Source organism: Micropterus salmoides, unplaced genomic scaffold (genome assembly GCF_014851395.1).
Source record: "Micropterus salmoides isolate LMB-PRFRI ecotype aquatic unplaced genomic scaffold, ASM1485139v1 Ms_hic_scaffold_3, whole genome shotgun sequence".
Classification (NCBI taxonomy): domain Eukaryota; kingdom Metazoa; phylum Chordata; class Actinopteri; order Centrarchiformes; family Centrarchidae; genus Micropterus; species Micropterus salmoides.
In genome coordinates, this window is record NW_024042261.1 from 31453919 (window position 1) to 31481585 (window position 27667).

The window sequence follows — 27667 nt, forward strand, 5'->3', positions numbered from 1 at the left end:
TGGATCTAATGCTTCATTTAGATGCCCAGTGGCAACTTAAGTTTACAATTTTCAATACAAAGAATAGAAATATTTCAAGGATTTTGGTCAAAGAAAAAGCATATTTTGTCCACTTCACTCACAGTTACAAGAGGGTTTTATAGACTTGAATAACACGGCTGCTAAACTTTTTTTCTCATTTAATCTGATACATCGCTGCCAAGAAAAATAATAGATGATAAAAGTAACACAATCAGAGGAGAAAATTGTGAGAGGGTTTGATTTTAGCACTGGAACATATTCCCGTCTGTGTATAGCTTTACACTTCCTTTGATGAGCAGTTCAAGTGTCTTCAAAGACTACAACATTATTACTTCTCTTATTCATATGAAAAGAGCACCATAAGTGACACACAAGACATCATTTTAATAAAACATATTTTTTTCTTTGAGACAAGCATGCACAAATGTAAGCAGCTGTAAAAGGGGAAGGAAGAGGTTATCTTGATCAAATTTTCAGCACTATTACTGACAGTGTTTTGTAATTTTGTTCAGTGTAGATACTCAGCACTGCACCCTACAGCACAGTTCCCACAGTAAGTAGGCACTCAAAAACCATGCTGTGTTTTTTGTGAAATCTTACATGACAAGCTGTAAATTGGTTCCACATTAGATAGAAAAGGAGTGTTCCAGAAATAAATTGGTATAGTCCCATCCTATCGTTGATGGATTTAGAAAATCGGTCTGAAAAGATGATTAAAGGAAATTACAGAAATGCGTCACTGGACAAGAACAACACTCCACTGTTTAATCCAATTAACTAATAATTATGACTTTCATTTCTTTTGTTGTTGGAAAGGAGGAAAACTGAACTGGCACTTACTGGAGCTGTTTATATGGCAACTCTATTTTCCTGGAACCTACAAATCTACATTCCTTCCAGGGTTCTTCCATTGTGTCCATTTTCTGTTCTATATTAAATATTAACTGAATTACCTTTAATGCTGTGTTTTACGTGAGTATACAGCCATGCCGCTCATTGCAAAAAGGGCTACTGTATTAGAAAAGTGTTGAAGTCAGTGAGTATGACCTTGATCAGAGCAGTCTACAGCTGGCCCTGATCACTAGACAGCTGGGAGTATTTGATTCAAACCCACTTTTCCATTTCAGATAGAAATTTCCCTTTTGAAAAGTCACAGGGGAAGAAAAGGGAGGGAATGGGAGGGACTCTTGTCAGAAGTGAGGCTGATATGTCTGCAGCTAGTCTGAGGGGCCCAGAGACATGTATCCTTCTCAGACCAAACTCTATTCTTTGATATTAAATAGGCGAGTAGTGAGGGTGTTTATGCTGGCCGGGCTCCAGTGAGAGTCTGACCTGAATGGTGAGGGAGCAGGAGGTGCTGCGAGGGGGCAGTCCTCTGTCAGTGGCTGTCACTGTCAGAGTATACTCAGCCCGCTCTGAGTGGCTGAGAGGGGATGATGAACGCAGCTCCCCAGTGTTTGGGTCCAAAAAGAAACGCTCAGCCCTGGGACCTGGGAGAGACGGAGTTCAAACTTTAACTGGAGACAATGTACATGGGAGAGCAAAACACACAAACCCAACAAGTTATTAGTAGCATTTTGCCAGCATTGAAACATGTTTGGCTATGTTGGTCAAAGTTTGTCTGCGTGTTTTGTTGTGCACCTAACAACACACGCACCCATCACTACCACTCATACACCTTGCACACCATATATTTCCACACCCCATGTTTAGTAGATTTATTATTATATATTATTATGGTATTATTAATTTGGTCTGATTTGGCTTAATTTGATTAATAAAAATATTCTTTGTTAGCCGTTTGTTAACCGCTTCCTTTAGCTCCAGGTCAGGTCATAACACCCTGACTGATAGTACTCAGTCATATTTTATACCACTACATGTAGCACATTTACATACATATAATAAATCTTTCAATAATTATTTTGCACAGATGAGTACTCTTTTTACTTCCTGCAGGCACTGTACCTGACAAAGAGTAGAATATTGTGCCATTCTCCCCTTCATCAGGGTCTTTGGCTTGTAGCGTGCCCAGTAAAGCCCCAGAGGACTGACCTTCTGTCACCTATGGGTTAAAAAACAAATAGATATCACCAAAGACATGAAAGACATTTAATGTTCTTCTTGTCTGTGTTTCTGGTCTTGTGCCTTCACCTGTATGATGAAGTTTTTGCCTGGCTGGCTATGAGTGAAAGTGGGGTCATTGTCGTTGTCATCCAGGACAGTGATGAAGGCTGTTCCTGTGGCGCTACGAGGGGGCGAACCTCCGTCTTGAACCACCACCACCAGCTGGTAACTAGACTGCTGCTCTCTGTCTAGAGTAGTCCTTGTACTGATCTCACCTGGGGAGAGAAGTGGGTGGATGAGAGGGATTTTATGCAGCGGCACTGCTCCAGAGCACTAGAATAATGATGAGAGACTTGAAGAGTCAGCAGGCTTTGATCAATGACATACAAGTAATAGACATGCACAGCGTGCAGATGTACGTGAACATATGCACACACGCTCTCTCACACACACAAATAGAGGAATTCTGGAAGGTTAGCAGATGCTGTAGAGTCTTATAACCGAGCCAGAAACTGATCACAAATGAGTCTGAGTCTCCACCCACAAACTAACAGGCCCAGCAGGCCAATTAGAGCCCAGCAAGACACAGTGCTGCTGTCAACATCATCTGACTAATTTATGATAGTGGGGACGAGGCAACTGTAGTCTCTTGTCTTTTAGAGATGACTTAGTGAGTTGACTAAACATTTTTTAAAATAAATAATTAAATATTTTTGATGAGACCTAATAAAAAATATTTCTAGTGGAATGAAGATGGTTTGTTTTTCAGGATCTTTGACCTCATGTAGAAAAGAATGTAATTTATTTCAGTTTAGTTTTAGTTTTACATCAATATACAGAAAAATATAATAGATGAAATAAAACTGAGCATTTTGATTTTTGGGTCAGGTAAGGCAAATATCCCCCATAGTCTAGAAGAATATGGGAAATATTCTAAATATTCTAAAATTCAACATTAATGTATAATATCAGAAGTGCAGCCTTTCGTTTCTCGTGATAGCTCCTGTGTCAACAGCAGCTTTATTAAAGCATGACACTAAAGGCTTAGCCAACTTCTTTTTTGTCCTTGCCTGCTCAGTTCTTTAAGCATCTATCTCTTCAACATCTCCAAAGACATCTGCAGTTTTTCTTTTGCATAAATACACATTTAATTTAGTTGACTAATGAAGTCAACCTAAGCAATACACATTTTAACACTCTAATCCAACAGACTAGCTGTGACTGTTGCTGTGATTAATCTTAGTACATAACACCTCAATTAACCTGTGTGGGAGTTTATCTGGAAGTGGCGGACAGGGTGCAGGAAGCGGTAGCTGAGACGTCCATTGTGGCCACTGTCTCGGTCTGTAGCAGATACGTGACCAAAGCCTGTTCCTGCAGGTACGTTTTCTCTCACAGCCATGAAAACCCTCTCCTGTGTCAGACGAGGAGAGTTGTCATTTTCATCAGTCACCGATATCCGCACTGTGGCACTGCCCGTCTTTTTCAAGTGTCCATGACCTTGGCTAGCCAGCACTGTTAGAAGATACATGTCCTTGACTTCTCTGTCTAGGGCACTCTTCACAAATAGCCAGCCACTGTCTGCAGCAATGCCAAACCCTGCCGCATCTCCGTCTGGACGTAGGTAATATGCCAGGGGACTGAAGTAGCCTGAGCCAGAGGTTTCTCTGTTGAGAGCCCTGACCTGCAGGAAGCGTGTGTTTATCGAAGTCCCTTCTTTTAACTCCACACGGTAGGTGAGGGTATCAAACACAGGCCCCTGGTCATTTTCTGCCTGGACATGAACCACAAGCATGAAGGTGGCACTAAGCTGGGGTACTCCACTATCCTTGGCAATCACCTGGAGGTCATAACGAGGGGTACTCTCATAGTTGAGGCTCCCTACCAATCGTATCTCTCCACTGTTGCGATCTATGGTGAATGTCCTTTGGATTCCACTTGGAGAAGAAAGATCAAAGGTGAGTTGTCCATTGCCTCCAGAGTCTCTGTCCTCAGCTTGGACCCGATACACCACTGTGCCCATTTCTGTATGCTCTGGCAGCAGCAGGGACTCCGAGGACGAGGGCATAAAAACAGGCGGGTTATCGTTGATGTCTGCAATGGTAATGTGGACACGGGACTGGCCAAAGGCAGGGGGGTTGCCACTGCGGGCCTGCACCTCCAAGTCCAGAGTTGACTGGGCTTCATGATCCAGGGGCAGACTGGTCCTTAGGGCCCCAGTGTCAGGATCCACTGTAAAGTAGCCTGCAGGGTCCCCAGCACTGATGGTGTAAGAGATATCTCTAGAGGTGCCTGGAAAGAGAGAAAGATGACAAAAACCAGAGACAGGTCAACCCGGCCCAGGAGGCTACGCTAAAAGCACTGAAGAAACAGTATACTCCAAATGTGTCATTTTTCAATTTTCATGCTTGTAACAGAGCTCTAAAAACTCAGAAAACAAATTATAAACAAAGTTGTGAAATGGAATCTTTTGAATGATGTTATTTCAGAGTTAGGTGTGTATAGTGGCCCAACGCCTATTTGTACAAGTCACATAGGGAGCAGAAGAGAAAGTACTTTCAGTGTTATCCAGTGTGACTGATAAATGTATATTTAACTTCAATATGGGGGACTGTGGGACTCAAATTTGGGTGATAGTGAGTAAGTGAGCAAATGAGTGAAGAGTTTGTGGTCCCCACCTGTCTTACTGCTTGCCTGGACGATGCCTACGACTGTCCCCCGCAAGACGTCCTCTGATACAGTAAAGTAGTATTGAGTCTGTTCAAAAACAGGTGGTGCTACCAGCCCCGCGACCACGCTAATGTTGACTCTGGCATTGACAAGGGCAACCAGACCACCACCATCCTGAGCAGAGATGACCATGGGAATGACAGAGTTGGCCTTTCCATAGACAGACCGGGAGAGGGAGATCACACCTACAAAAACAAAGCAGCAGATAGGGTTCAAAAAGTCTATTTTCTCATTATAGAACATTATAAATAACTTGATAAAAGTGCAGGAATAAATTTTAAAACAAAATCAATCAGCTCCCTAAATAACTGAAAACTTGAAAATACAGTAAAGCTTATGCAAGAAATGGAAAAGTACTTGTGCCAACCTGTGTCTTTGTTGAGAGTAAAGTAAGGAGAGGCCCCTCCGGGTACTGTTTTGTATGTAATTCTGCCATTCTCTCCTGAGTCTGGGTCATAGGCTGTCACTCTGACAACAGATGTCCCAGGAGCGCTCTGCGTGCTCAAACTGACAGCATAGCTGACTGGGTAGAAGGCGGGTCTGTTATCATTAATGTCAACCAGATCTATCCTCACATAGGCTACTGAACTCAGTCCACCCTGCAGAAGAAACAAAACGCTCTTTTGTTATACCTCCACATATATTAAATCATGAACAGAAAAACACACCTGAAAGCAGCATTTAGGCCATATTAATGATGCAAGTAAAAATCAGCAGTAACCCTGTAAAAATTTTGATGTGTAGCGTAGCCTCTAAAATATAGTCCCAGCAGGTTCATGCAGGGATACAGATTGATACCACAGATACAGATTGTTTCCCTCAGAAAATAGCAATATGTCATGACCCGTGGCGAGTGAGAGGGCCACAACCAAACAATCTGTTTCATAGGCTTTTCATTTGCAAAAAATACAATGCAGCCTTTTCATTTGGACCAGGTGGGAAAAACAAGGGAGGGGGCAGTCCAACTTGTTAAAATATTACTGCCTGACAGTTGGCATTTCTCCATCTGATTGCTTTAACATGGCTGCAGTCATTTCTTTCATTTTAAACCTTTTATTTTTTAAGTATTATTTGGCATTGAGTGAACAGGATATACTTTTGAGTAAGCCTGCCATGGAGAGTCATTTAAGTTTTTATTTTTTACTTGCTGCTCAAATCAAAGTTTTTCTGCACAGTTGGCCATGTCTTTGCTCTCCTGTCTGTATGAAAAACACGGCTGCTGTGTTTATAGGATTACTCTGTGGCTCAACGGATTCATATTAAGCATGATTTCAAAACGCGGTGGCTCACCCCATCCACTGCAGTAACAGTAAAGTCGAAGCTGGCCGGCCCTTGATCTCTGTCTAGTGCAATACTAGTGCAGATCTGGCCAGTCTCCTTGCCAATGGTGAACTGAGAGGGAACAGCGCTGTTAATGCCAGAACCAAGCGAGTAGGTAATGGAGCCAAAGGAGCCGCCGTCTGCATCTGTTGCAGTCACCTACAGAGAAGAAAACATGCTATTAGTTAAACATTCCTACACTGTGCTTTAAATATAAAATTTATTAGGTTAGAAGGGAACTATCTTATCATTCCATACTCATTAATAATATCACACTAAAACAACAGCAGATCAAATCTAAATTCTATTAAAGGGATATAAGAGTTATAGCAATCCACAAACTGAAACAAGAGCACCATACCAGGTGCCTTTTGTAAGCATCTTTGGACCCAGTCTTTGTTGTTTATCTGAGGCAGAGCATGAGCCAAACAGACCCTTTGGCAAAAAGGTGCTCTGAGGGAATGAAGGAGGATGACTTCCACAGGCTTTGGGAGGGCTGCCAGCAGGGAAAAACTGCCTGCCACAGGAGTGGCGTCTGTCTGCAAAGGACAGTGACAGACATGGCTGGGGAACAGTGGGATACCACACAGTATGCTTCAGTGCAGCGCATTATAACCTAATGTAATGTCCCACTTGCGGTCTGGTTTTAATAACGCCGCACATCTACAGAAACTGGAACCGCTGGAGCTATAAAGGCAGCACACAAGCCATCAGCCAGGGAGCCGACTCAATTACTACAGGATCTCCCAAGACAACGCAAGGCAAATAGACCAATCAGATCGAGCCCCTAGGTACCAGCAATATAATTGTTTGCAAGTGTTGGCTCTGGATTGCAGTTTGCGAGAGATTACAGTAGGGTTAAACCTCACAAGTTGATTAGAATTCTCCTTCCTTCCATCTTTTATAAATGGATCTTTTAAGGAAAACCCTAATTGGAGGAAAATAGGAGCTTGATTCATGCTCTGGTGCTCTAACACTCAGCAGCAAGGAGCCTCCTATGTGTAAGAAGGAGTAGTCATCAGGAACATTGCCAAGAAAAATAAGGCAAGCCATGCTTATCATCAAAAGTTGACATTTTTAAAGATGGCATTGGTATGAGAGTGAGTGGATGGAAATCATTCATTCGAGGTGATGAAGGTTTGGCTGTGGTAATTCAGGCTCCATCTCTTTCCTGAGCAGATGGCAGATGGGGGACTCAGCAGAGAGCATGCCCCACACTCTTGACTGTAACTACTGACAGAGGGTGAGTGGTGTGTAGGAGTGAGGGAGTTGTAATGCTGGCAGGGCTGCAAGCCAAATCGAAGAATAATAAACCACATAAGGAAAAGAGAAACCAAGAGCAATACAAGAAACCTACTACATCTTTTAACGCATGGAGGCTGCAGCTTACTGTAATATTTTGTAATTTTGCTGGAGCATAAGTAAGTTATAACAACCCCACAACTTTATATGCATCTTTGTGTGATGAGTGTCAACTGGAGGGAAAGTTGATGGAGCATTTTACCAATACCCCATGTAACTTGTAAGAAAAAAAACTATTAAAAAAGTCAGCAGATATGCTACAAACAGATCTGTAGGAAAATATTTTCCCTCTTGCGATTGACCCAAACGTGGCAGGCATTGAATGTACAAGCTATTTGAGGAGACTCAAATTGTTGCTTTTCCATTTTAGCCACAGCCATCTGTAAAAACTTTTTTTACAAAGTACACCCACATACAGTTCATAAAAAAATGACATCTAAAAAGCCTACATTTATATTTATGATACGAACATTTTAAAAATGAAAGAAAAAATGACAAAGAAAGAAATTTTAAAAAAAATGAAAGTTACTTTTGTTGGGTTGGAAGTTGGAGCTCTTTTGACTCTATGAATCTATAATCATACACAGTAAAAGTTACTGGTGTGTTCACACTGAACACACAATTCGCATATAATTGAGGGTTCCCTGTGAGTTCAAAAACTTGAGCAATGTGTAATGTGCTACAGAGATACTGATGGGGGTGATTGTTCTTATGTTGTATGTATGATGCTTTGGCAATGTTGTTGTTCCATTCATGCCAATAAAGCTAATTTGAATTTGAATTTGAATTTATTGAGCTTTTCTGTTAAGAACAAATTCAGAAGAGACAGGGGACTGATGTGTAAGCCATGAATTAATTTACAGGATCCGGTGCTTTAATAATTACACTTCAGGATACACAGAGGATATTTGGTGCAATATGTGGTTTGAAAACCTGAGAACAATATGTTCCATGAATTAAGTGTATTGCTTTTTGGGAAATATACTGTAAGATAATAAACCACACAATCATATTTGCATAAATCCTTACCACTGTATGTAGAATGCCTGAAGCAATCCGTCTGTTTTGGAATCTGCAGAGACTGCGATTTCAATTCCACTCTCAGTTTCTAAGTTAATAGCAGCATGTCATCTTCTTGGATTGCAGACCTGTCTGTCCAGAAGTTTATAATTTGCCAGCCAACCATATAAAATGACATATGAGGCCATATGCAAATGAAATATGAGCAGGACAATTAGTCAAACCTCAAACCATGAACCCTAAGAGATAAGGATAACATTACAAAATGTGGCCTCTGGCATCAAAGATTAAGATAAATCAATAACACAGGAAGTGTAAATCTCAACAGAAATTCTCACAAAGTCTTGAATAAAGATTTAAGCTTGCTTGGGATGTTGCGTAATGCTTTAGCAAATATGTCACAGCAAGAAGTCATCCATCATTCATTTCAATACTTTGACAAAGCATGTCTACACTTGTCTTTTTATTAAAAATGTCTAAATATGTACTCGTATGCAGTGAGTATATAACCGTTACTAACTCCTCAATATGGGCATACTGTAAATTCTCAGGAAAAGGAAATATTTTTAACCAAGTAAGTCATTTAAGATGTGCCAGTAGGAATTCTCCACCCTGCAGGGAGGAGAAACCACTTTGTAGTATCCATCTTGACATGGATACAAGAGGCCTATCTTTCTGTTTCCCACTGACTTTTTAGTCTTTCCACTGTAATGTATAGGTATTATGCAAACTCACTATTTCTATTGGATTAAAGTTCAAAAGCAGGAGTAATCTTAGATCATCAGCAGCAGCCAGCAGTATTCTCCCTGCACTCTGTGTGTATGAGTGAGGCATGATGGGAGCTGTCTTATCAGCAGGGGAAAGGCAACGTTTGGCCAACTCCTTAGTAAAACAAGCTGGGGGAATCCAAAGATAACTGGGGCACTTTGTGGTTCTCCCATCAGATTCCAGCAGCTTTCCAGAGGAGTCTTTCTGACTGACTGACTGTCCAATCAAGGGAACGGGATTCACATGAGAGAACATGCCTTTGTATGTTTATGTATAATATGTTCAAATGGAATAATCTTCCTGAGGCTTTTGGATGCTCCAAAGTGTTCTGGCCCATCTAATGTCCTCACTCTGTGGTCTGAGGGAAAGCCAATCCTGGAAAAGAACAAGCCCGGGATTTGGGTGCTTTCTAATTTTAGAGTTGAATTTCTCAATAGGCCAATTAGAATTGTCATACAAGTATATGATTGACCACTGTGGCTTTCTAGTCCTTGTTCTTACATGTTTGTGGATAATGCAAACACCTACTATCAGTGTGACCTTATTTGCCCAAGCTACTGCTTTTCTATCCATCTTCATTGTGCAGCCATGCAAAAAAGCTCCACTGTGGAAAGAACTAGTGCAAAAACCTGTGAGTAAATGAATGATGTAGAGCCGAAACCATTGAGGCCAACAAGGGGTGAGATGAAGGCGATGTAGTTTTTAATCATGCTCCCCTTATTTTAGAGTGCCCAGTCAAACAAATCTGTCTCGTGTAGTCCTCAGTGAAACCAGCCAATCCAAATAGGCCACAAATAACGGAGTGCACATATAAATGTTTGCCAACTGGGAAATTATCACACACATTAATCAAACTCTGCATGCACACGTCCTTTCTCTGTACCTTAGATGCATAAGCAAAGAGCCAAACGCACAAACACTGGGAATAAAGTCATTGCTCATCACAGTCTCGTGATTTCTGTGGAGCAAAAGAGCAAGTCCAACTTCATTCTGCACTCTGATTATACCAAAATCTTCTTTGTATTCACCAAGACCTTTTTGCAAATAAACCAAGCACAGATGAGCATGCAGCAGTGGCTTCTGTGACTCTGGCCCAAATTGAACTCTGCAACTTCGTGGAATAAAGAAATGTTCAGATTTCTAAATCTCTTAAACTCACATTTATGATGGAGCCTGCTTTTATCTTACTTGAAGAGTACTGTGCTGTGACAAATTGGCCAGTTGGCCAGAGATGGGTTTTAAATGCTTAAGGACATTTTCACACCTATAGTTTGTTTGCTCTGGTCTGAATCAGTGGATGAGTTTGTAAACTTTGAGTGTTTTCCCCTTGGTTCGGTTTCTTTTCACACATGCAAACCAAAATGCATCACTACAAACCATGTGAGTGTCACGATCCCCCTAGTCTCGAACCCTTTGCCCAGGCCCTTGGTATATGTATGCATGACTTTTTTTTTTCCCCTTTGTTTGCGGGATGCTTGGTGTGTTTCGTTTTTTTGTGTTTGTCTGTGTTCTCCCTCCTTTTCCCTGCACAGTCGGCGAGAGGAGGCGTGTCCTCGGATCTGGTTCACTCACTCTCACACTGCTCCCAATCAATCTCCTCAGCCTTCTTATACTGCCTCCAACCATCCATTCGCTGCCACATCGTTGTGTCATTTGTGTATGCACTTGCACCAGCCAAACTTCAAGTAACTTGCTTAGTTGAGTTAGTCTGTCTTTCTGATCCTTGTTAATCTTGTTTCTCTCCGTCTCCAGTCATCTACACCAGCCATCGTTTCTGTGATCCCTGGACCCAACCCTTGCCACTCTGCCTGCCCGTCAGCACCCGCCTCCCGGACGTCAGCTCAAGTTCCCTGCCTGCCCACCACCCTCTCTAAACCTGCTTACCATCCACCCATTGTTCCCTGTAATAAACATCCTGAACTGCTCTCTGTCTCCGGTCTACTGTCAGGATTTCTTAAAGAGAACCCAGAAGCAGACCAGAGGCAAAAAGTAAGTTCAGGATGTTTATTACCAAGGGCCTGGGCAAAGGGTTTTAGACTAGGGGGATCGTGACAGTGAGAATGTTCACTCCGCTTATTGGTCAGAAGTGTTTGCGGCAGGAGAAAGAATATACAGAAAGGTTTTCTGGATGTGTGTGTGTGTGTGTGTGTGTGTGTGTGTGTGTGTGTGTGTATAGTGCAATAAGTTTCCATCCTTAGGGATATGGAATAAAGAGGACAGAACTGCAGCTACTTATAAAAGGTCAGGGAGCTGAGTTCTTAACAATTTATGTCAATCTGATAAGAGATTTACAGCAATATCAAGCCCAGTCACATGCGTTTTCTCTAAAACTTTCCAGAAATTAATTCAGAAATGTCAAATAATCATATGTAATTTTAATGACAGTTTCACAGACATGACCAATTAAGCTGGTAATAGCAGGACTCACACAAGAGCAAGTAGATGTAGCATGAGATAGGTTGATTGAGTGACATGGAGATCATTAAAAGACAGTAAAGGAAAAGAGGAAAGCGTAGGCTCAAAGAAATCAAACAAGTGGGTGTGTTGCAGAAATCTGGACTGAGAGTTGCTTTGAGCTTTCACAGCTGGTGTGAAGCCGTGCACACTCCTCTCCCTCTATTGTTCTGGCATCGCTTCTGAGAAGAGCAAGGCAGAGACCTCCTGAAGGCTTCTTTCACTACTTGCTAAAGTAGCAGGCAGGTCAGAGACTCTATGACATGTCCACCACCACACTAAAAACTGTGACCACACCAGCCGGGTGGAAGGAAGAAGCCCACACACTGTTGACTATTATATCAAAACTCCAATTTGCTACACAGACAGTATTGCCTGGATTCCAACCAACCATATGTGAAAGATTTTGATGGTAACGCAGGAGACGAAAAGCTGAAATCTTCACTGCATAGTTTAAGACATGTGTAAGGTCTATGAAATGGTGACACTAAATACTGGCAATCTGTGGTCAGAGATGTCTGGCTGCTTTGTGTAAGTGTGATAAAATTAATGAAATTTCAAAAGACTTTCCAGGTGAAACAGAATGGATGTTCTAGAATTATACCAGCTGCCATGTTGTGTTCCTAAGCTTATCTACATATACAGAGCAGGTCTACACAGAGAAAGCCAGAGCAGATATAATGGTCCACCTAAGGTACTATTACTTGGCTGAAAGACCATGCTATGCTACACTATAATGTGCTGGCGAAACATCACTAGCTGTGAGGTCAGGATTACATAAAAAAGGTCTTGAGATTTAAAAAAGAATGTTGGACTGGGTGTTATATCCTGTATCCTGTGTAATTTCTAGTAATTTTAGTACTTTAAAGTGTAAAGTTAAAAACAACAACTCATAGGCCTGTATAAAGGAGAAAGGGCTGCTAGCATTGCAAAGTGAGTTTAACTTTGGAAATGTTGGCTGGATGCTGATGCTGCAGGAAAGGTCAGGGGGTCATCAAAAACATAAGGATTCACCCTCTCGTGACCATCAACATCCACAGTGAATTTAATAGAAATTCACCCAACAGTTTCTGGAACTCCTTATCATGTGCCAGTGTTGGAAAAAGCCAAATATTGACCTGAAGGACACATTAGACAAAAGGCCACATAGGTCATGTAAATTCTAAGTGTTGGAGGGATGGATAGACTATTACAACAGCACCACCATGCTACAACCCCACTGCTTTTAGGAAATAAATCCTTTGGTTGGGAGTAATCTTTCTGTGTGGCCTGCCAAATAAATTCTATTCACAGGAAACACTCACACATACAGCAATTCAAGCGCGACTCCTTTGAATGAAAACTTTACATCAGTTCTCAATTATCCTTTGCATAATTTCTGTTGTAAAAGCCTCAGCAACATTACACTGGCATTGGCAGAGCAACATTTTGTTGATAGTTACAGAACAAACAGCTTTGTAGAGTTGAATTTATTATTACCAATTCAAATTCACAAAACCTCCTTCAGTATCCCTGCATGACTTCACATGAACAATCTATTCCAGATTTGTCAAGTACTTTCACTGTCCAGATGTCCATTAAAATACATCTGCTGCATTAGGGTATCCCTGTGAAACACCATATAACTGTCAGGGTCAGTAACCATCTTAATCACACTGATTTCTCCAAAAATATACAGTTATGTGGCAGTTGCCAAATCATATCATCCAGAACTGTCCTTTCACTGTGGAAATTAGTTCCAACTGTCCGTGTAGGGCTAATGATTTGACCAGAGTAGAACTGTAGATGAACACTAATAAAATCCATTATGCGTGTGCTGAAGGATAAACATGACAACAGATATTTTTTTACAATAAATTTTCCAGAATTATATGTCTTGACATGAATAAGTTGCCAGTCTAAGTAACCTTTGGCTGCCTTTAGAAAGACTGAGCAACAGGAAAGCAACATGTTGCTGAGTTTATAACCCCAGCAGGTCCAACTGTCCTAGTTTCTTAGAATGGGACTTTCTGACACAAGGAAACAAACAAGTATTGATTTCTAACTCAAACAGCTTTTTATCTTTCTCTGTGTAGTGCACTGACATAAATGTGGAGGACCTGGGTCTCTTTCCTTTCCTCTCACACATCACTCACCGTAATTACTACACAGCTGGGAAAAAGTGAGTGAAAAAATTGTGACAGAATTTCTGTGTATGAAGCAGGTAGAAGGTCATTATGTGTGATTAAAAAAAATGTGATATAACATGCAATATACAGTGAGGAAAATAAGTATTTGAACACCCTGCTATTTTGCAAGTTCTCCCACTTAGAAATCATGGAGGGGTCTGAAATTGTCATCGTAGGTGCATGTCCACTGTGAGAGAAAATAACAATGGATGATTTTTTAACTATTTATTTGTATTTATTATATCTATTTTTAGTACTCACTCAACAATTTTGATTAATTTGTTTACATACACAGAATTGCTGTTGTCTTCGTTTAAGATTAGAAAAACCATGACATTAAAGCAGGATTCACAGTATAGTGTTTGGAGGGCTAAGCTGTGCTTAAGTTTCTTCATGATTGTTGGTACATCCCCTGAAATCCAATGCCTGTAATAACTTATTGTAGAACAAAATACTTTAAATTTGCAGCTAATGCTATTGCTCTGAAATAAATGCACATCTGTTGACTAAAAATGTCAAGAATTCCACCCATTAAGTGGCAAAAGTTTTCAACACAAGGTTAAGTTGTGTTTCAAAACTCAATCCCTAATGAAGTCGAAGCTTGGCATTTATTATCATATATTTGCCCTAATGAACCTCCAGTAAACAAGCACCCTGTCAGTGGGTCTGACATAATCTAAAAACATAAGAAATATAGAGTCTTAAGAATAAAAAATATCGCTTCATTTTAAGTAGAATTCAGTCTTGACTCAAGGTGCTACTGAACCTGTCAGGGTTCCAAAACACCACATGCTTTTTAAGTCTCAAAATATAATATATGCAGGCACTCTTTGTAGTTTGCAATTTAAGGGTTTTTGCAAACTTCAGTTGGTGGAAGTTAGGTGGTCTGATTTTTTTCAAACTTTCATTAGACTTTCTTCTAAAATTGAAGTGTCTGTCTTTCATCTATACCTTGCATCTGGAAGTGTTTAAGCATCAAACCATTTAAGGAGAAAAGGGTTCCAGAAAAGCCAAAATGAGCAGAGAGGAGAGATACTATGCAGTTAAAGAAAAAACATAGAGCTAATAGAAATGGAGTGGAAGCTGCATTCAAGACCAGACATGCCATGTTATCTTTCAGCTTTCAAATAATTAATTTAGTAAAAATGACTGCAATAATGATGATAAAAAAGCCTACTGAGGGCAAGGAAGTAGTGTAGATAAATATAAGAAGCTGTTCTATAAAATATTCTTTGTATAGTACTACTGTGTCTACAAGTAGGTCCTAGGCCATCAAGAAGGAATGTCACTTCAACACCTTGAGAACAACTTGAACATGTTTTAAAAGCCCCCTGGTGTGTACTAACCCAGTCAATATTTGATATGAGCCATGAACAGGTAAACTGAGAGAATTTGATTGGCAGCTCTCATATCTGACTCCTGTAGAAGGACTACATAAAAAAAAAAACTTCTGAAATTTTATTTCGAATAGCACATGGGTGGAAAGGTTAGCAGGGAGTCCTGGGAAAGGCCCACATGTCTACATGCCAGACATGTTGCTAACCATGGTGTAGACCCACAGCTGCAGCTGGGGAGGACCACCATAATGTGCTGACAAACTCTTTGCACACAATATCAGGGATAATGTTCAATGAAAGTTTCTTTGACTAGAAAAATAATTATGACAAAAACCCGGTGTGTGTGGCGTTAACCCTTGGCTACCTGGAAGATAGTTCAATACCCATCTGAGAGACTGCTGAGAGACTGCTGCTTCAAACATTAGCCTGTTTATTTTCCAAAGGTCAAATGGGAGAAACAAACCTACCATTATTTTCTTATGCATGCAGACCACTATGGAAAGAAAACAAAGAGAACATTGCTAGTTTGAGTTATTTGCATTGAAGAATAATCATGTTGATGATAATCTCATAACAAAAGAGATTAGAAGATTTAAAACAAACAAGTGGAGCATGCCTTACCTCAGTTTAATATTTTAATGGATGTAAAACTGTTTGCCATTAGCTGTCTTACAGTTTTCTTTGTTTGTTCAACCTAATGCAAAGAGTAAAAGTCTATATAAATTTTAACATAAACACACTTGGCATAATGCTAGTAAAACAACAATGTATACAATGTATGCACTAATTGCAGTATGAATGCAGCATTTTAAATCAAGATGACACAATGACTGACTCTCAGATGATTCTACATCAGTGCACACTGCTGAGGGTTACAACACAGTAACCTCCAGTAAACCCAAATCATCACAAAAATCACAAGTAAAGCCAGTTAAAAGCCTCTGAGACCTGCCCAAGGTCCAGTGTGGGAGGTGAACTGATGCTAGAAGCTTGCTGAGTAGATCCACTCTCACAAGACACCTTCCAGGGGAGATGACCTTGCATCAGATACCCACAGAGTCAGGCCTGTCAGGCTTTTGCTTGGCTCTGATTCAGCCAGTCATCCCTTTCACAGCCATCCAATAGCTGTGCTGAGCTCTGGTCTGCTGAGGCAGGCCAGGCGGTGGATCTCGGGGTCTGGATAGGTGGGAGGGGAGCTAATATGAACCATGTACAGTGTGTGGGGGTGCAGGAGCACTGATGTGGGCTAGGCTAGTGCTACAGCTGCCTGCAGTGGGTGGGAGAATGCCCACTGAGCATGGCATGCACAAACACAGCACAGATGTGGTTGCAGAACCAGATTGTACCCTGGTTCCCAGAGATCCATGAGCCTGTTCAATGTTGGAGTTTGTCTTCTCTTCTCTGTGCGAGCCAGGTCTACAGCACAGGCTGCTACATTCCTGTGATCAAGATGTCATTCTGTAAATTTGTGTTCACAACTAGCAACAAAGAACACTGCATTAATCAGTAAAGAACCAGCCAAATTTGCCTGAACCCTGTAGGAGACAGTAAACACTTTATCTTTGACAAGGATTTATTCTCCAAAAGAGACATTCAAAGCTAAAGCTAATTTATGATTTGGTGGTCAGCTAATGAGCAGCGCAAATAACACACTGGAGACATCAGATTTAAATTGTCTGTGTTTGGTAGATCATAAAGCAAATATTTATCTTCTGTTTTATTATTAATTCAAGGAGGATTTAAATTAAAGAGGATTTAGATTAAAATTTAAAGAACCCTCCTCTACATGCACAATCACATACATATGCTGACTATGCTGCATATATGGACACTGAAACAGACATGTAGACACAAATACACAAGCAGTATTCACTTTGTCTGCATTTACATTATTCGTCCTGGGGCACAGCTCAGGTCCGCAGTTAGAGCAAGACTGGGATGGATTGGTCGAGTTTCCCAGCGCAGTAGGGGGAGCCAGATCTATGGTGTTGAAGGTCTCCAGCTCTTACAATATAGCACCAGTAGGGCCCTAATAAAATACCAAAAATTCATCTCTTAACTGCCTTCATCTTTCAGAGGAAAATGGGAAAAGCATTGCACAAGAGGCAGCTTCCAGAAAACACTGACATTTTTAGGTGGCTGATTTTATAGTCACCTAGTATAAAGGACATGTTTATTGACAGTGTCGTACTGCCATTGTAATTTCATTTCAGTTTGCTGGAAAACAGTAATTAACACAGGCAGTTTGGAAAGCAGAGACAGCGTATTTTGTCACTGTGTGTAGTTGCTTATGTTGAGTGTCTAGACCTGTCTAGTCTCATAGGAGGATCACACAAATAAACGAGAAAAAGTTCTATATTTGCCACAACCTAATCATGAGGAATTTTTTACATAAAATGAAGGTTTAGAAATTGCATTTTAGATTCAACCCAGTATGTCGTCCATGGTTTTACTGATAGTATTACACAGAAGATCTAGTGTCTTAAAGGTTGGTACTTAAAATAGCTTGACAGAGCCACTTACTTCAGTAAAGCAAAATGTAAATAAATCAATATATCATCAGCACAGTGCTTACAAGTTCTTCAAATACATTAGGCAGTGGCTCCACTGTGTGACAGTATACATCATTACTCAAGGCAGCTGCTGCTCGCCTTCTCCCCGTTATGATGAAGTTGACAGACTTTCCTGCCATGGTGTGGCTTTGGGACAATATGACTTGACCATAAATCTGCTGCTATGGGGCACCAGAATTTTATTCAATGTTAATTTGGTGAAAACAGTCAACCTTCTCCTAGAAGACTTAAAGCTTCTCTGTTGAAGGCTTGATCTTGTTTTTCAGTTAAATAAAGGGTATTTATTTACACAGCTAAAGGATTACCACAAAGTTTTAAGTTTTAAGTTCTTGTAGTAATGCCATCAGTCCAGAGGAACTGAATCAGTCTCTAATGTTGCTCTATAGCAAGGCGAAGAAGAGGAGAGAGGTGTGGGGGTGGGGGTGAGGCAGGGCATCCGGGTCATGAAGGTCTACTGGAACCATACACATAAACACACCCTGTCACTGACTGATAAACATTGCAAACAAAAATGAAGGCTGTCCAGGCAGCGTTCTGGCGTGCACGCAGTTTCTCCAGTAAAGTCTGTTTAACTGTAAGCCCAGTTCTGAAGGAAGTCATCCCTGGTTCAGACGTGTGTCGGACACATTAAGACAACACGTTTTGGCAATGGAAATGGCCGATGAGCTGAGTGTCTGTTTGGATCTCTTTCTTTTGTTTCGCAGAATCGCATAATTGCACTTCAACAGACATTCATACTGATCAGACGGAGAATCCTGTACAGATAGACAGATCAGTGCACTCAGACAAAGTGTACTCAGGCAAAATGTACTATAACTTTCCAAACAGTTCCCTGCCAACAACAAACAACAGCTGTTCTTCACATAAAACTCTGGCTCTGTCACATGGAGATGGATAGAGGTACTGGCGCTCTGTCATCGTTACACCTTTTATCTTGTTTTCAAATGTGCTGGAAAAAGTGATAATGACATTTTCCATATTTCCACATGTAAAATGACATCACCTCCTAAACTGGAACACTTTCTGGTATGTTAGAGCCTGTCTTTTATTTGACAAGTTCAATATGGTTACTATGTGATATTTGTATGTTTACCATCTGAGATGTTCGCTTTTCACCCAAATTCTTTTGAGTGTCCAAAGCAATAGGTGGGTTTCATTTCCTTGCTAGGATATTTATTTGGATCTCAGCAAAATATTTAGGTGATAGGGTAATTATATTTTATCTTGTATACATGTCGAGTCCCCTCCTTCATGTGATTCATTTCAAACAATCCCTTCTGAGTATACATAAGGTAGTCAGTGAGCACTTCGGTTGTTTCTCAGAGCAAAAGGGATTTCCACAGTAAACATGTACTCCACAAGATTACACTCACGCAAGCTCTTAAAAGGAACACACACAAGTTTGAATCAAACATATTTCATCTATTTGAAAGATAAAAACTTGTTTGGGTTACACAAAAGATGAGCTTTTGCTAGGACTTCCCCCGATGATCCCCAGGGTATACTCATACACACCTCAAATCTACCTCACACACTACCCGAGAGCACTTATCCACAAGCCTGCGTCTGTTCAGTGATTACATTTCCTGCTTTTTGCTGAGCAACGAGACTGGATTTGTTATCATCAATTGTCTGGATATATGCTTCATTATTAATTGCTTGCCCAGCTGTGCAAGAGAATGCCTTCAGTGTGCATCTGGTGGATAGACAAAATTCTAGATACTTTCAGTTCACGCAAATCACAGAAACAACTACCATTAGTGGTATCAACAATTTTTGTTGAAGACTTGCCCAATGTAAAATGATCTGAAAAAATGGAACATCCTGAGAACCCAGGATATTTTTTCTTGAAAGACATACAGCTATTGAGGTTTTCAAATTGAATTTTTTGATTCTGTAAATAGTGGAGATGGAGTGGTAAAAGTCTTGACGGCAGACATCGCAAACATAAAAGCAAAACTTTCCCCAAAGCTTCCTACAAATAATCTAGATTTATGTGAGCTGATTCTTGATCAAATGGGACTGCTGCTTGATCTCCATGGAAAAGCTCTGTCAATGTCATCAGAATGTGCACATTTTTGTTATGGCTTCAATACATAATATACAAATACACTTACATAAAGGATATTGCATCACTTTCATTATATTTTGCTCTTACCAGATCCCTCAATCAATTGCTGTTTTGTTGCATGCAATAGCTCCTGGTAGGGCCACCCCAAGGAAATTGGTCTGGGATTAGGGGCCAGATTGAGAATAATTTAAAGAACATGTGGTTGAATTGGCTTAACGTTAGAGTCCACTCACCTAAAAAGAAAAGTCTGGGCCAATTCCTCGAGCAAGGCCTACAATAGTAGCCTGTTAGCCAGGTCTGTACCCAGTAGAAGCAGTAAGGATTGCCCAAAAGAACAACAATGGCTTGTAACAAAGGGCAGGTAAAGTTGGATGGCAGATGGTAGTATTAGCCTTAGTATACTGACCCCTGGCTACAAGTGTGTCCAATTAGGATTCCCTAAATGAATGGGGATATTTTCAATAAAGCTGCAGGGAAGCCAGAGTATGCTCGGAGTATTTGGTTTTCACAAATATGGGAAGTGAAAATGAGATATCCACCATACAAGCGAAACAAACAACTAAAAATATATGCTACTATAATAGAATTCCTTTTTTACAAAAGAAATAACACATGAAGAATGAATCTCTTGCTTTATGGAAATGAATAAAATATTTATCTGCTTGTCAAAGCCAAGACCTTAATCAGCTCAGTGTGACATGCCTTCAGATGAATAGGAAAACTATCCTGGGTGTTTTATTGCCCTCTACCCAATGCATGCTGAGATAGCCTACATGCTCTGTGACCCTGAATTAGACAGTATAGACAATGAATAAGTGAAAATGATATAAGCATACTGTATAAACCCACCTATAGTGTAAATGTTCTAAAAACTTTAACTGGGTGAAAGTATGTCTCCTAATTTCTCCCAAAAAGATGTATGGTTTTCTCATTTCATTCTTGTTTTGAAAGTGAAAACCACATGTGCTCTGTGTGTTCATAAATTTGCTATGTAGCTGGCAAGGTGTTGTGCTTTTGTAGTGCTGATGCTTCTTTGTCATGTACAACAGCATTATGTCTGGTACCTACAGAAACGGCTAGAGACTAGAACGGACTGATTTTCCAGTCGTGAGAGGTTGAGAGAGGTCTCAAATGTCTACCCACCCACATATATATATGTGCGTGGGTTGGGTTAGACAACCCACACAATACTTGATCATGTTTGAGAGTTCATGCATCTGTGTATGTGTGTGTTGTGTGTGTGTGATTTACACAGAAAGGGGTACAAAGCATACCTAATCTTATTCAATCAAGCAGAAAGTTCTGGGTAACATGTGAGGTACTAGGTCACAGGTCAGCCAAACGTCCAGCTGCCCTCCGTGACCTTTGGCCCAGCAACCATCTATTCTGTCTTTCATCTGTTAGCCAGCCACCCGCCACTTGTGTCAAGGAGGCATAGGAGGTTTTTCTGCCTTCATCAATAACCAAAGCAGACAAGTGAATTATAGCGCAGGAAAAAGGAAGGGTAATATAAATCACAGATAAATGGGCACCTAACTTCTCCCTGGAGTCTTTTGTGTTTTTCCATGAGCCAAGTAAATGTTGTTCTGACTGTAATTAAAGACTGCTCTTATGTTTTGAGGTAGGATATTATAGGGCATCTCAAACCAGCAAATGATCTTCAAATAAGCCACAAGCATTAACCCACTTATTAACAAGAGAGTGAAGCCAAAACACAACATTTCGTCTAATTCAACAATTCTGCTCTATTCACACTCTGTCATTTAGATGTTGGAGTTGATGCTTCATTGGCTATGCTGAAACCCCATTTCCAGACGTCTTCTTTGTTTCATTTTGTCTCAATTTTGTTCTCACTTGTTCCATGAGTGATGAAAATGCTAGAACAAGCAGAACAAACTGCACTGAGCTAAAGTGACCCCGAGAACATAGCAGAGAAACATCATCATTTTAACTGAATGTATATATCATGTACTGTACATAGAAGAGGTGAACAGGTCATCATCTATCATCCCCTTATCTGCCAACGCATTCAACAAGTTCATTGTGAACCTTTGCTGTTAGTTGGGTTATGGTAGGATAGTGTCCAAGCAAAACACATGTCATAGTACTAACGTTAACCTCAAATCCTTTCTAGTGTGAGAATAGATAATCAGTTGCCAGCACAGCTTCATCATCATCATCATGAATACCGTACTCTGGAGAATCCCTCATCATCAGACATACTGTACCTTCAACTGGAAGCCAAAAGATATCTCTCTGCTGATGTCAGTATCTCTCTTACTCATCGGATGCTTTTCGACTCCAGTAATGCTGATACACTCAAATTCTCAAGTCTTTTTTTTTAACAATGCGCAACATCCGCTACTTTTATAAAACTGAATGCATGACATTTTACATGCAAATTAAATTTAAAACAGTGGTAAAATCACTGCAAAACTGCAGAACTCAAACTAAACTGACAGCTCAGTTAAGCTTTGAATGACAAACATTCACACTCAACAAACAACGGTCAATATTATTTTGCAAAAATCTAAGTAAATAAATACAATATATTGATCAAGGTACATTTTTCATTAGTCTTAGAGGCAAGATTATTTTTCAAAAATCAGCAATGCTGTGCTCTTTCTCCAACCACCTCCAATCATCTCACAAATACATATTCATTTTACTTTTTATTTTTTCTTCAAGTATCTCCAAGTGCAGTTACCATATGCATAGCATAAAAAATGTGTCTTTTCACTCAAAAAAGAGCCAACACTCAACATAGACAATATACTGATGCATATTTTTCTTACTACTACCTATAAGCAAGAGAAAATCCAATATATATGTATACGTATATATATATATATACAGAGTAAATACAATTATACATTTATTAATGGTTTACAAATTAAAATTGAAAAAGCATATTTCATGCTTCATTAATGTGCACCTTGCCATTTGTAGAATAGTATGATTACATAAGGCCCAGACTTATCAGACCTAACCATGTGATGTTAATCCTATGTGTGGTTGAGAAACTCATTACATTCTTGTGTCTTGTAAATGCTATGGTACAGTTAAACAAGTTATTTATAGTCATGCACAATAGTCTTTTAAACGTGCCCATAATAGTTAAACAAATAAGCCAGTTGAAGCAGTATTATATATTACACAGGAATTGAATGGGTTAATGTATCATATCCTGCTGGGAGACCCTGGACACTAAACTCTGTGACTCTCTCTTGAGCGCTTTGACTTTACACCCCCGTGACAATGGCAGAAATAATAATAGATTTATCATACGGAGTTGAATGTGTCACTGGGTGTAAGGACTGCCTGACCTAACAGACACAACAACAGTCAAAGGTCACAATTTCTCTTCCTTCTTCTGCCTGGGGAAAGTGGAAGATGGCAGCAGTGTTATTAGGCAGGCACTGTCCCCCAAACAAAGCACAGTAAAGAAGGAAGAAAGACTAAAGATCAGACATGAACTACAGGAGGCCATTTTAACAGCAGCAAAAGTTAACTTTAAACTGAAAGTTGTTTACGTTAATAGCCAGAAATCATAAAAATCCATGCTGTTTAATCTTGTTTACCAACCTATCTGTGCTGTGATCACTGATACTGATATGTGAAAGGTTACCAAAGGCCAAACAGTCCAGCTTTTTTGGGATGGAGTACTAGTTTGCAGCTATTTAATGAGGCAGTTTAGTATTGTAATGTAATAATAATATCATTCCTCACAGGTTGACAGACTGTCCATTCATAAACCATGAATTTGGGTAAATATGGGCTTGTGAGTAAAGAGAGTGTGAGTTACTTTTCTCTAGCAGCTTCTTTGATAGGTTTTAAAAGCTTGAAAACATTTTTGATCAAATGTCCTTCTCCTCAAAGGTATATGGTCCTAAACTGACTACAAATAAACCCTCATATGGTCCTTACATTAGAAGCAAAGATTTGAACAGATTATCTCTGCACCTGTTACATGAAAAATGGCCTAAGCTTGTAAGAGGCTGTTTTGTACTTCTGAATAGCCTAATCCTGATATAAAACTTTCAGTATATTTCAAGCTCGATGTTAGTGTAGAAGTTGAGGCATATCGTCATTTAGAAATAAGAGCAGTCACAGAGATATTTCAGTATAGGTATACAGGTGAGGTCATGAAATCAGTATAGTAGATAGAGAAAGGACAGAGGCCTTGACCAGATCAAAGAGAGGTGTAGGCTGTTTAATAACAGGGGCTACTAGGCTGTTCAAGTCACGTCGTAGGGAGGATAAGCTGTCCAAACGACACATGCATCTGTGTCTAAAGTTTCTGGTGCCTTTCTGAGTGGGACTAGAGCCAAGACGAACACAGTGAGGCTACCCTGGGGTCACTGGTTTCATGGGTAGTGGATGAGCTGGTGCGAGTGGCAGAGCAGCTCTAAGCCAGCCAGACAAAGGAAGAAGTGCTGAAAGATTAACTAAATAAACAACCCAGTGAAAATAAACTGCAGATGGAGATTTTGCTTGAGATAAATATAAAGTAAGAGAGATGTTTTTCTATTTGCGACATAAAAGAAGAGGGTCATTAAACTATTTTGCCAGCCACTAAAAAGGGAGCATTATTTTTCATTTGGTATGTCTCTGTTTCCAGCAATAAGTGATGTATTTAATTATTGAAACTAAGCAGGGGCAACTACTCCAGAGCAGAGTTGGTTTTGAGGAGAAGATAAATGTGACCCAGTTCAGCATAACAGTAAGATAGCAACTGTGAAGGAGAAACAGACGGCGCACATGGCACCCCTATGGTGCTGATTAACCCTGCCTTATGACACAACAGTCTTCATGAAAACATTTCAGCTAGCATTACAGATCACATGTTGTAGAGTATTGTTTGAGATATTAAGGCTTCAGTGTTGGTCCCAGCCATTATTGTACTTCCTGGTTTTGGTTTTCAGTAGGAAATCATCAAATTTGGGATGTGGCATGGAAAACCTCTACAATTCTTTCAAACTGTGGGACTCAAGACTCATTTAAGCATCTTGCTCACATGGCAGGGTAGCAGAATTATGGTTTGAACTCTATTATGGTTTAAAAACTGCTGATGTCTACTCTTTATTGGAAGCACTGGGATTGGAAAATAAAGCCACATTAAAGAACACCAACAACGCACATGATAATACATAACCATTATATGACCGCATACTTAGGGTTTCAGTCTGAGGTTCTTTTCTGAAAACTGAAGTGATTTGTTTTGATGTCCTCTGTTCTGTTGTATTGATTTGGGTCTAGAAACACAGGCTGTAAACTGATCTGATATCTTCCATTGTAAAGAATTTCCATGATTATGAAGAAAACATAAAACAGTAACTTACATCTGCCAGTCATACTAGTATGCACTGTAAAGGGGTGCATTGTACGATGAGGCCAGGAGCAAATTCAGTACCCTTTTACAAAGAAAGGAAACAGGGAAAAAACTGTGGGGAAAAGTAAGCCAAAGTCTAAGAAAAAACACTAATCCTCCAACCCCCTGTTCCCAGTTTCCTCTGAGGCTGGGGCCTTCCAGGGCTCATTCAGCAACAACTATACAATGTTTTCCTTCCCTTTAACAGATTACATCAGCACACTAGAGTCTATTCCCTTCAACTACAAATAGTTGCAGTATCTAACAAAAGTGTCTTTAACTGCAACTGGTGTGAGGGGCCCTGGCTTTCATAGATCAGCATGATGGCAGAGGCATACGGGAGAACACAAAAAATAACCAGAGATAACACAGGTCTTTGCAAAGAGCTACTAAAAGACATATTATCTGCATGCATGTATTGCAGATGCATTGGAAATTCTCAACTGTGAAACGCTGAATCCACTAATCCAGCTGGACCATGCACATACAAGGCTTGCAAACATTTCAATAAACGCCTGAATGTGGGGTAATGGGGGATTAGTTGCGGCTTTCATAAAGAAACCCTAGGCTATGTAGGCTGTTTAAGTGTTAATAGCAGAAACGAAAAATGGAACAAAGAAAACATATTGTAATCCAAAAAGCCAATGGAAAATGGGGACTGTGGATTATTGGCAAGTCATGGGATCTCGCAAACTTTGCTTCACCAGTATAACTTAAGCTCATTTGATGGGTTAAAGATTCAGATGTCACATGACAGCTTCTTGGGGGAGAAACACTGGCTCTGTGTGTAGCAAAACAATAAGCAGATCAACTCCTCAAACAGTTTACATCTAATTTCAGAGGGCTAAGGCTCCGAGAGGAGAACTAATAAAAAAGTTGTTGTGTTGCTACTCTCCTCTGACACATATTAGTATCATAATATACAAAGCAGAAAACATCATGATTTTGACACAAGAGGACTGAATGAAACTCTGACATGGTCACCACCTGTGGCATAGCACCAAGTTTCTGCCCAGCATGATAAAATAGGCAGATGTTCCTGATTTAATGTATGACACAATATGCAGTGATAAAATATCCAGAAAAATTCAAATTAAGCCTCAATCTCTGATCTGTCTATTCACAGAAGAGTGTGTGCAAGTGCAAAATATGACCCAAAAATATCTACTCAAAGCAAAAGCTTCAATCAGAGATCAATAATTAATGAGATATGATATCAGTATCCATTTGCACCATGTGAATATAATAACTCACCATGCCAACAAGCTGTTTAAGTGCTTGTGGATGATGATTATTGCCTTTTCTTTTAGCCTCATTAAGCAGTTTTGTGGGGAAACATTTAGTTCTTTGCCAAACATTCGTTTTGGAGATCAAAGCCTTTGTTTTAGAGATATTTCACCCTTGTTCTGCACGCTGTGTGGCCTTTGGTTAAAGGTTTAAAGGACAACACTGTTGGAAAACACACTTCACACATTTGAAGTCTTATTATTATGAATTGACTTAAAACCTTTTGGCTGACCAGAGACTGATTTTTTGGTAAGCTTTTCTTTGTTGGATAGCTCACTGCCGTTTGAGGTGGATTATTATTTTTTTTTTTAAATGAAGTCAGGATTATTTGTAGACATTCCAGGAAATCTTTAATGGCAGAATTAATCTAATTTCTCCACATCGTACAACCCGGTACCCAGAGTGCTTAGTGAGAAAACCTAGGACCTATGTTGTAAATAATGCTTAAGCTAACAAAGAACAGATATTGCAGAGATGTTTAAACCTAGTTCTAAAAACTATTTTATAATCTCCTCAACTTTATACTTTTTTCAGCTGCTTTCATCAGTCATGGTCTCTTAGATCACTGTCACTCCTGAGACAATGACTAGGCGGGTGAAGGGGTGGCTATAAGCTTTCCCAGATCCAACCTCAGCCGACGACTATGTTTATGAGGTGCTTTTGAAATGTGATGATGTCACACACCGGCTGTGAAAACATGTAGGGCGGTCGTTCCATTGGCCCTAATGAGAATATTAGCAATGAACATCGAGCAGTGAGGAAATGTGCTTAAGGAGAAGGCGGCAGGAATCTGAGTGTGTGGCCTGTTATCACTCCCCCCTCTGTAGATGTAGTATCAGAGATGGGTGATACCAGACGCTTTATGAGCTACTTCAAGACAAACTCTGAACAAACTGATATAGTAAAGCAATTAGATGAAAACATCCCCTTAAAGAACATACTGTACACAAGCACCAGAAAATATGAAAGCCGCCCTCCTTTGTATGTATGATGTAATAATTAATTAGGTGAGAGCTAACCTTTAACTCCAGCGCAAAATGGTGATGGTGCCTTTCATGAATTCTTGGATAAAGTCCATGACAGGAAGACCCACAATGATGTTTACTCTGGATACCACAAGGCAAATAGAGTAAGAAATACTTGGCCTGGTCATAACTCAAGTGTGGGTTTACAGTACT

General features: G+C 40.0%; 1 protein-coding gene across 1 annotated transcript in view; it reads right to left on the reverse strand.

The window, feature by feature from the left end:
* The window catches only part of LOC119883180 (protocadherin-16-like), an 82138-nt gene that overhangs the window by 14839 nt on the left and 39632 nt on the right, over positions 1-27667 (reverse strand). The window contains exons 3-9 of the mRNA XM_038693736.1: positions 6109-6297; positions 5186-5417; positions 4767-5003; positions 3352-4380; positions 2176-2363; positions 1990-2086; positions 1354-1511 (exon numbers count right to left, since the gene is read on the reverse strand). Of these exons, the coding sequence (XP_038549664.1) occupies positions 1354-1511; positions 1990-2086; positions 2176-2363; positions 3352-4380; positions 4767-5003; positions 5186-5417; positions 6109-6297 (2130 nt within the window). The remainder of the gene's footprint in view (positions 1-1353; positions 1512-1989; positions 2087-2175; positions 2364-3351; positions 4381-4766; positions 5004-5185; positions 5418-6108; positions 6298-27667) is intronic.